The sequence below is a fragment of the Haplochromis burtoni genome, unplaced genomic scaffold (genome assembly GCF_018398535.1).
Source record: "Haplochromis burtoni strain Fernald_Lab_line unplaced genomic scaffold, NCSU_Asbu1 Contig_111, whole genome shotgun sequence".
Taxonomy (NCBI): domain Eukaryota; kingdom Metazoa; phylum Chordata; class Actinopteri; order Cichliformes; family Cichlidae; genus Haplochromis; species Haplochromis burtoni.
The window spans coordinates 903,956-915,151 of NW_024582472.1; the positions used below are offsets into that span (position 1 = coordinate 903,956).

Consider the following 11,196-nt stretch of genomic DNA (forward strand, 5'->3'; position numbering starts at 1 on the left):
TGGTGATTGATATAATATGAATGAGGATCCTAAAGAAATATATAAAGACATACTAGTGCACTTACACATTACACTATTTACATTTTGGTGTATTAGGTTGTGACATATGCATTTCAAAAAATTTAATCAAACCCTAAAAGCACATTTTTATCAGCTCATGTGCCCTTCTTCACTTTGTCTGTTACTATTGTTTCCTTGTGTCATATTTTCACACATTGTTGCTCATACACTCTGCAAAAACCACATATTTTTATTCTGTCTTGCTCGCTTTTGTTTCTCTTTCTATCATTTTTATGTCTGAAAGCAATGCCTTTTTTTCCCTATTTGTAATTTAAGATTACTGTCACTTCATAAACCTCTACCTCATTGTTTGTTTGTTTTTTTTCCCCAATCCTAGTCCCCAGGACTGGCACCTGACAGCATGCCTCAAGATGTCAGCTTCAGTAGAGAAAACCTCAGTTTTGACTTTAAAGATACTGACATGAAACGTCTATCCATGGAGATCGAGAAGGAGAAGTAAGTAGCCAATTCTGTGCTGATCCTACTTATTATTTTGACTTAAAACTGCACCTTCTCACTTTCTGGTTGTGTGGCTCCACCTATTTGCAGTTGTCATTGGAAGGAATTAATCAGTTGAAAAGAAATACATATTTTAAGTGCTTTTGAATAACCTCAGAATATGCTTGAGAAAGATTTAAATTGGTCCAGGAGCACCATCATTTTAAATATGCACATTTTAATTCAGGGCTCTGGTGAATATTTGACCCCTCAGCATTAACTGCAGTTGTTCTGCTGCCCGTATTTGGCCATTTTATTTCAGTAGTTCTTGTAGGTCACTGTTTGCAGACAGGAAAAAGTACATTTTGACAAGTGTGACCCTGACTGTACGGTTGGGTAAATTACCTGGGTCTTAGTTGTCATCTAATTGGGTAATTAGTTTTTTTTTTTTTTTTTCAAAGAGTAGGATTGCAGGGCAGCAGCTAGCTGGTAATTTTTCACAAAACCAGAAAACTGCAGCGGAGTTGAGAGACACATGCTGTAAAATAGCTGATTGATTTTTGTTGTTTTTCATTTAAGTATTTCTGGTAGCTAAAATAATAATTAAAAAAACAAACACTTGTATACATGTAAAAGTGAAATATTTGAACAACAAAGAGAATACAATTAGAAAACTAGAGCTACCTAAAAAAAAGAAGGATCGTGATTTGATCTTGTTCATGATATTGACAAAATCAACTCTCATAGTTTTCCTGTAAGTTTCAAAGTAACCCTTGCCTTTTTTCAGACCGTCATCATTATGACATCTCTCTCCTTTGGTCACAGCCCTTTCCCCATTTAACAATATACACACTAAGTATTTGTCAATGCGTTTTGCTTCTGGGGGAGATTCAGCCTAAGCACCAGTTTTACCAAATTAGCGTGATGCTGCAATTGCAGAACTAACAGTGCGGTAATTTATAAACAAGGGCATCGGTTCATTTCAATAATGACCAGCATCCTGCCAAGAGCAGCTCAAACTAGTGGGTCAAAAATGAGCAGATCTGATGAGGGAGCGAGAGGGTGAGAGTAATGTACTAAAAAAAATATTACAGTGTAAATTCAGGTTTTTACGAATGTGTTTCTCTCTAAAATAGCAATTCAGGTCAGTGAGAGGCAGCTGATTTATCCAGAAGAGAACTGCATTATGATGAACTTGTCCACTGTACAAACCTGAAACCTATGTGTAATAGCTGACCTGTACGATGTGTAGAGCACAAAAAATTAGTTACAGTCAAATGACAGGTCATCGATTTATTAATGGAGATACTTTTAATGTGCCTCATGCAGAAATGCATGTGCTGCTCTTATTTTTTCTGCAGGAATAGTGGGTCTCCGGGTACGTAGTAATTTAATCTTACACACTAACTCAGGTCCCATTAATATCTGCGTTTTGATAGACATTTCAATATGGTATTAAATTGCCCTGATAGAAGTAAAAAAAAAGAAAGAAAGAAAGAAAATGAAGGAAGAAGAGAAAAAAAATGAGAATGTACATGAAGTCAGGATGTGTGTGAACTACTTTGCAAAACCCATGCAGAGATTTTTTTGTGTTCCAATGTCTGTGTAGAAATGTGTCTAAAAGCTAAAACACTGAAGAATGTAAACATGCATGCATGTATACTTTTTGTATCGGGGGGTTCTCCTCCCTCCCTCTGACATTACATGTTAAGTTCAGTTCAGTTCTGCTCTGTTTCATTAAAATACCAGTGTTATTGATTGGAACAGAAATACAGAAATGTACAATTTCTAGGAAACAATGTGTTGCAAATCTTATTCATGTAATGCATAATTCATTTAAATAAGTTACTCCCCAAATGTTGCATTCTGAAAAGTAAACTCATGTAAATACAGTGGGGCAAAAAAGTATTTAGTCAGCCACCGATTGTGCAAGTTCCCCCACCTAAAATGATGACAGAGGTCAGTAATTTGCACCAGAGGTACACTTCAACTGTGAGAGACAGAATGTGAAAAAAAATCCATGAATCCACATGGTAGGATTTGTAAAGAATTTATTCGTAAATCAGGGTGGAAAATAAGTATTTGGTCAATAACAAAAATACAACTCAATACTTTGTAACATAACCTTTGTTGGCAATAACAGAGGTCAAACGTTTACTATAGGTCTTTACCAGGTTTGCACACACAGTAGCTGGTATTTTGGCCCATTCCTCCATGCAGATCTTCTCGAGAGCAGTGATGTTTTGGGGCTGTCGCCGAGCAACACGGACTTTCAACTCCCGCCACAGATTTTCTATGGGGTTGAGGTCTGGAGACTGGCTAGGCCACTCCAGGACTTTCAAATGCTTCTTACGGAGCCACTCCTTTGTTGCCCGGGCGGTGTGTTTTGGATCATTGTCATGTTGGAAGACCCAGCCTCGTTTCATCTTCAAAGTTCTCACTGATGGAAGGAGGTTTTGGCTCAAAATCTCACGATACATGGCCCCATTCATTCTGTCCTTAACACGGATCAGTCGTCCTGTCCCCTTGGCAGAAAAACAGCCCCATAGCATGATGTTTCCACCCCCATGCTTCACAGTAGGTATGGTGTTCTTGGGATGCAACTCAGTATTCTTCTTCCTCCAAACACGACGAGTTGAGTTTATACCAAAAAGTTCTACTTTGGTTTCATCTGACCACATGACATTCTCCCAATCCTCTGCTGTATCATCCATGTGCTCTCTGGCAAACTTCAGACGGGCCTGGACATGCACTGGCTTCAGCAGCGGAACACGTCTGGCACTGCGGGATTTGATTCCCTGCCGTTGTAGTGTGTTACTGATGGTGACCTTTGTTACTTTGGTCCCAGCTCTCTGCAGGTCATTCACCAGGTCCCCCCGTGTGGTTCTGGGATCTTTGCTCACCGTTCTCATGATCATTTTGACCCCACGGGATGAGATCTTGCGTGGAGCCCCAGATCGAGGGAGATTATCAGTGGTCTTGTATGTCTTCCATTTTCTGATGATTGCTCCCACAGTTGATTTTTTCACACCAAGCTGCTTGCCTATTGTAGATTCACTCTTCCCAGTCTGGTGCAGGTCTACAATACTTTTCCTGGTGTCCTTCGAAAGCTCTTTGGTCTTGGCCATGGCGGAGTTTGGAGTCTGACTGTTTGAGGCTGTGGACAGGTGTCTTTTATACAGATGATGAGTTCAAACAGGTGCCATTCATACAGGTAACGAGTGGGGGACAGAAAAGCTTCTTACAGAAGACGTTACAGGTCTGTGAGAGCCAGAGATTTTCCTTGTTTGAGGTGACCAAATACTTATTTTCCACCCTAATTTACGAATAAATTCTTTACAAATCCTACCATGTGAATTCATGGATTTTTTTTCACATTCTGTCTCTCACAGTTGAAGTGTACCTCTGGTGCAAATTACTGACCTCTGTCATCATTTTAAGTGGGGGAACTTGCACAATCGGTGGCTGACTAAATACTTTTTTGCCCCACTGTACATATGCACAAAAATTCTCCTTTCCACACATCTCAGTTCTTTAGTAAGTACAGACAGTAATTTTTTTTTTTTTTTTTTTTTTGCCTGTCCCGTTTGGCTCTTTTGCCATCAGAATTGTTGTCTAAAGGCAAAGAAAGATACCCAACGGATTTTACTTTACCAAACTGACCATCCCAGCCTTGCCGTAATGGTCCATTTGATTCACCTTTTATTGTTTATTTTATTTTCACTTACTGAATACGGGACAGACTTGACTGGGGGAAAGAAGGGGAGAAAGAAAGAGGGAAAGAGAAACAGCTGAGAAGAGGGACGGGGGAGAAGGGCAAAAGACAAAAACCAACAAAACGGGCAGAAAAAAAATGCATATATCAATCACCTGGATCACCTGCTGAGAAAGAAAAAAGAAAGCAAGCAGAAGAGAACAAGAGTAATAGAATAAACAACATCACAATGATATATGGGAATATGACAGTAAATACTAAATGTTAAACATTATTGTGCAGCACATAAGATCAACAGAACACAGTGTGCTTTGAGGTAGGAGCCAAAAAGGGTGTAGTTTGTGGGTGTGATCACCCGTGTGTACACCTGTGAGCATGGACGCGCTTGTTTTTTTTGTTTTTTTTTAAAAGGTAGTAGCATTTTAACAATGGTACACACTGCTAGTAAGTCTGGTTTGTTGTGCCTGATGTGTGTGTTTTCAGCAGTTTCACCATTACTATAGTGTGCTAAAGTAGCAAGTGATAAAAATTATTTATTACATTTTTCCAGCTCATTTTCCCCCTCTGCATTCACACGCATACCCAGCTCCACTTGATTAAAATTTCTCCACATTGTTGCCAACTTTATTACAATAAGAAGAGATCATTTAAAATGACTGAACATGATTTATTGAAGAAGAGAGTTTGAGTTTCTATTTGACTATTAGACTTCAATGAAGCTACATAGCAGAGCAGAGTGTGGCAATGGTAGGAAGTAGGACAGGACCCCCCGGAGTCCACATGTTTATGGTGGCAGAGATGAAGCAGGTGGAAGCTGAGATGGGAAGGACGTGGGTTGCAGGAAAGAGAGTCGGAGAGTTAGAATGACAGAGGAGCAGTGAGGTTTAAAGCACACAGAACACAAGCTGATTGGCTGACAGGAAGAAAGAAGAATAAAAATTGGTGATAGAAATGAGCGATGATGACAAAATTCAGTTTGAAAGTGTGGGAAAGAGGAAGTCATGGACAGGATAGACTAGCAGCACAGACTCCCAAGAATGCAGGCAAATGTGGGAATACAGATCTTCCTTATTGAACTTGCACATAAGCTTCTTTTAGTGATTTTTTTCAAAGCGCCCATTTTTTAATGCCCAAAAAGTTACACAGTTTTTTCTCCCAGCAGCACATTCAGCTCATCACTTGGCAGCAGAATGAGCTGCACATGCAAACATACTAGATCTTTGAAGATATAATAATTTTTAAATGCGAATATAGCTGAAATCAAAGGTTAGCTATTGCCTTTAGCTTATCTACGTAGCGATGTTGTCAGATTACATCACAGTGGGAAAATAAGGATTTTATCAAAACATCAACTTGGTCAACAGTCAACAGTCACTGTTTCATGCTCATTCTATTGTCTGATACCAGAAACTGAAAATTATGTGATGAAAACAGCCTTCTTGGGTATTATATGCAAGGACAGAAGGACAGCTGACACAGTGATGTCATGGATATGCTAATTACCGCGAGATGTCACTGTGGCAGGCTTTAGCTACTTCCTACAGACTGCTGGCAGTACATTTTCAAATGGAAAAGGACATTCTGTCTTTATCTTTAGTTAAACAGAATTTATATCAAAACTTGAATCCACGTATTCTGTCTTTTTGTACGATGTCATATTATAGTGTTATACCGCTTTTAAAGCCAAACTTTTAATGTGTCCTTTGGCCTATTTGATATGAAATCATATGGTGTAATTCTGGACTTAATTTAACCTTATTGTCACTGTGTTTATTCTTAATGACCATGGAAATAATGGCTGTTTCTCAACTGGCAATTTGTTCATGCATAGGGTTGAGTACATGGAGAAGAGCAAGCACCTGCAGGAACAGCTGAATGAGCTGAAGACGGAGATTGAAAGTCTGAAGCTGAAAGAGAGGGAGACTTCTCTAGACATCATTCACAATCAGAACACAGAACAGGGGACCAGCAAGCACAGTAACTTTAAAAAGGTAACTCCCAGCTCAGCTGCCACATAAACATACACAGTCCTTAAAAAATAAGATGTTTCCCAGTAACCTTGGCTTGTCTGTCCATATTTGTGTTCACACAGAAATAGTTTTCAATAGGCCTTCAGATCCAAAACAGAAATCTGATTACCTCTGCTGTTTACCTCGAGGTTATATATTGGAAAAACCAATAATCAGATATTACACTACATAAATAAACACCCACACATCTGACAAAAAAAACCATCTTTCTGAATTTTGAAAGTAAAATTTCCAGATGTCAGTGGGTGCATGGGCACTAGCAGTGCAGTTGCAGAGGAGAAGAGATAAGAAAGTGTGAGTAAAGCTGTCTCAGCAGCTACTACTATTTCAAGCTAATCTGACTTTAGTTTTAGGGGGAGGCAAACTGCTACTGATGCCAGGTACATGTGATCATTATTTTAATTAAAAACAGCAAATCTTGAAGCATAAAGTGGTTCAGGAAGTGAAGCAAATGCATTGGATATTTTTCTCATGGTTAATGAATATAAATGAGCACTAAAACATCTAATGAAGTGAGAAACACATCACTACATTTACAGTTATTTAAGCCATTCAACTTCTATCCAATGAGCTTACATGAGCCACATTTACAGTATTATGAAGTTTAAATAAACTCTGAATACTTCCTGGATGGCCCCCTCCTATTGTAGCGACAACAACTGTATATAAAAGATGGACTTAGCAACCAGGTCTAAAAAAATAAAGCTGTTGTTTCTAGTAGCAGGGCAACGACTATATGTGCAAAAACAAGTATTCATGAATTTATGGTCTCAGTCACTCAAGTCTTATTGAGCCATTTTGTAAATTATGGTGCTCATTTGAGTCAAAAAGAAGGTTAAAGCAGGGTAAGCTACAGGGGTTATGTTTGTGATTGACAGGCAGACATGAGCACGCAGTGCGATGTATTTCCAAATCATATATACCTGTTGCTGTGACACATCTGGTTCCAAAGACAAAAAATGCACCAGATAAAGAGGTCAGCTCAAGGCTTCACGTTGGAACAACAGGTGACGTCACAGTAGCCTACTTGTGTCCATCTTTTATGTACAGTCTTTGTGAAAATCTGTGCGTTTGCATTCATCTTATAGCAACTCCATTAGTATTAGCGATTTCATCTCACCCAGTCTCTGGTTTAGTAATGATATAAAAACAGTAGATGTGACAGGCTCTTGGCCTGTGGGATATTTCATAATTGATTGGTCAAAGTCAGCAGCATTGTTATAAAAAGATTATATTTCCGCTGTCCTCTGATGAACTGGCAGATTAGACTTGTTCTCCTTTATCCTACCACTCCAGTATCTCTCTAATTTAAATAAAAGTATCAAATAAAAATTTGGGTTGTTCACAGCACATTGTGTAACAAAAGAGCCCACCCTCCTTCGTTTTGTCTCTGAGTGTAAAATACGCTTGTTAGGGGAAGCACTAATTGATTTTTGCTTGGTGATTAGTCATTTGGATTGATGGGGGCACCTCTGACATGCAAGTGGAAAAGGAGCTGAGTTAAAAGTGTTGCTTTAATTGAACCAGAGGCATTGGCATTTATCTTGTTAGTGAGGGAAGGGGCCAGGCCTCGTGGCATTGCAGGGGGAAGGGAAAAGAAATCAAGAGTGAGGAAGCTAAGTCAGCTTTGCTAAAAGAGGTGAGAAGTTTAGGGAAGGCGGGGAGCGCACTAAAAAGGAAGAGGAGTTTGAAGGAGGCTGAGTCACGGATAAGTTCCAAGAATGCACTGTGAAGTTAGTGACCAGGGGGTGGTTGGGGTGAGGAGGAGACGGTGGGAAAAGAAGAGCAGAGGGAATGTGGAACGAAGCACAGATCACTGAGCCCAAAGCATCAGGACCAGCTGCAACCCCGGGCAAAGTTTTCTCCTCCCAGACTCACTCTCCCCCTTTGGATGATTAATGAACGTTCCTTTGACACGGCACAGTGCCTTTGCGCTTCATCCAGGCCACAGTTTCTGTTTTGTTAGCACCAGGGCTTACAGAGAGCTCATTCTCTGTAAATAAGTCTCAATACAAGAGCTTTAGAGATTCTGTGTGAAGTTTAAGAGAGGCAGGGCTTTTTTTATGCTATATGTGGCAGTCCATTCAGACCGTATGAAGTGGCAGACAAAGGAGGTTAGCTATTGTACAAAAGCATTTCTTTTCTGGAAATATCTTGCTGCTGTGTCTTTCATAGCACTAATACCTGGAACATCGAGGAAAGAGTTTTTGCTCTTTCTAAAGTGGAGACTGTGGCCAGTGTGGAGAAAAATGCTCGAGAGTTAGATACAGATAAGCATGCGGTCAGACTTTAACACACACAAATATAGCTCAGGCTTTCTGTCAGCAGGGACACTAGAAGGTGATCAGTAAACATAACACTGCTAATCCATCCCTTCCCACACATTATCTGTTTGGATTTGCTTAAGTCCCTCAATCAGCACATTCCCCAGAAAAAACTGGATTTCCTGAACTGTCCTCCTTCATCCCCCGTGTAATATTGACTTTGGCAGTCTGTTTAATTCCCTTTGCCCTGCAGATGTTAAAAAGAGAAACTAGTTTGCCCAGCCAATTTGCCTTGGTGCGGTCTTATGCAGTATTAGATAAGTCAACGGTTAGCTTCACCTGAACGGTTAAAGCACAGCCAGTGACCCGAATTAATCCATCACCAGCTCATTTGAACCTGGAGAGAAAGACAATTAACAGTTTTTTCTCTGACTGGCATTGATCTCCCACTTCTCTCCTCATCTGTTTGATTGTCTGTAGCAGAGAGCTGGAAAACCTGCAAAGTTGTGTTGTACCCTGATTGAGTTGTAAACCTTAATAGAGGCAGATTTTCTTTCAGTTTCTGGATATTATAATCTATGTAGGGTGTATCAACAACATTGCATGCCTTTACACCATCAGAGATTCATTACAATCAGAATAACCTTCGGGGTATATTTGCAGTAAACACGCCAAAGAATCTCCAATTATCCTCTTCTTGTGATCATTTAGTCTTTTGTTTAGTCAAGGGAAACAAGTCAGATTATGTGTTTGGCTTTTCTAGTGTCTAATTAAAAGTGCTTCATCAGAGAAATAATTGGATTACACGTGCATGTGTGTACATTCAGAATTACAGCTACCTGCTAACCAATTTTTTGTCAAATCACATTTCTTATTGTGTCAGTATGTATAAGCATGCTGACCATCTGCACGCTGCACTCTTTTTATGGTGTCTTGGTTGAAAGTCAGGGTTCTTGCACACACTGTGTGTATTGGGAATAGACAGAAGGATTAGATCAGGCAAAAAGGCTAAGGGAAAGGCCAGGCGATGACTTTCATGATCAGAATCTCCAATAAAGATTTCTGTCTTTTTACTTATTTTGATTGCTTGCCAGAATACTCCTCCTCTTGTGTTTATTTTTACCCCTCATATAAAACCTCACCACACCTTTGTTATTGATTCTTACACAGCTTACACTACAGAGCACCAAGTCCAGGGTTGCCTTCTTTGAGGAACTTTAAACAACAGAGCTGCAGAGATGAGGATGAACAACTGCCAAGAACCTCTTCTATATGCACTCCTGGTCAGTTGAAAAGACAGATCACCCTGCAAGGCTTTATGGTTTTCTTCCTCCTAAAAAACACTGTGGACAAAAAGACAAAACAAAAAAATGCCCACTGCCTTAATCTGCACCAAATCTTCGTGCCTTGCGTATGCACAAACAAGAATCCATGCCTGTTCCTGCACTAAATCTTAAATTCATTCTTAAAATGAGTGCTTGTTTACAGTGAGAGTGTGTTTCATACAGCACAAGCTCCAGGAATGTTTTGAAGTGAACTTGTGTGTGGGATTTGTTATTGTCAGAGAATAAGCATTGACAGTGAAAAAGGGAGTGAAACTGCACTGTTCCTTTTCGACTCTGAGTCTGATGTGGTTATATTTGTGGTGCTTAAATTGGTTATTATATCTTGCCCAGCTCTGTATTTTCCGATTGCAGAGCTGTTTCACAATTCAAGAAGAAATTAACGTGAACAGATCTGAGCAAGAGAGGTGATGACTACATATCGATCCCACTTTGAAGCAAATGTTTAATATTTAGTGTTGTAAACAACAACTGATCTTAAACTTCCCGCTGCTTCAACACTGACCATTTGTTATAGTCAACTTTACTGATAATCCCAATGGATTCCGCCGTTGAAATTGAATGTTTGACCATTAAATACTGGTCATTTAGGGAGCCATTTTTATTTTATGATCTGTGGTTTCTTTTTCTCAACACTAAAATGTATCTTTATAACCAGGAATTTGCCTTAGCTGTGTTGTGTGAGCAGTGTTTGTCTCAGAAAGCATGTCCATGTGTTAATCATGAGGCCTTAATACCTACATATATGTATTGTATACATAGAGATGTCACGCTACATATCTCTAGCTGCATTAGTTATTGTGTCCTTACATAATGCACCGGGTGCACTGTGTTATACTCTTGAAAATGAGGAAATGGTCATTTTTACTAGGTGGTTCTTGGAATTTAAACTGGATCAAGGAAGTGTAATACCTTAGATGTGAGCTTTTGTCACATCTGAGATCCATCTCAGCTTTTTTATTGTATTTTCTGTTTTTTGTTTTTTTTGTTTTTACTTTTTTGTGACCACAACCACTTTTTTAAAAACATAAATTAGCATCTATTTTGAATTAATGTGTCTTTTTGAATTAATGTGTTCTTTCCCACTGAAAGCAATTTATTCTGGAGAATTATAATGTGACAAATATATATATATATATATATATATATACACACACACACATACACACACATTAGGGGTGCAACGATACACAAAAGTCACGGTTCGGTTCGATACTTTGGTGTCACGGTTCGATATTTTTTTGATACAAAAAATGTTCATGCTTTTTAATTTGTCATTTATTAAAATTATAAATATATATTTTAACTCAAAAGTACAGTTTTTAAATTTAATGTTGCTGAAACAA

The 11,196-nt window shown here is 39.0% G+C and overlaps 1 protein-coding gene across 1 annotated transcript in view; it reads left to right on the top strand.

Annotated features, from left to right (window-relative positions):
• nf2a (neurofibromin 2a (merlin)) overlaps positions 1 to 10,870 on the top strand; it is a 31,145-nt gene extending 20,275 nt beyond the window's left edge. Inside the window, exons 14-16 of the mRNA XM_005928859.3 lie at positions 398 to 516; positions 6,045 to 6,204; positions 9,678 to 10,870. Of these exons, the coding sequence (XP_005928921.1) occupies positions 398 to 516; positions 6,045 to 6,204; positions 9,678 to 9,728 (330 nt within the window). The 3' untranslated portion in view covers positions 9,729 to 10,870. The remainder of the gene's footprint in view (positions 1 to 397; positions 517 to 6,044; positions 6,205 to 9,677) is intronic.
• The last annotated feature ends 326 nt before the right edge of the window (positions 10,871 to 11,196 follow it).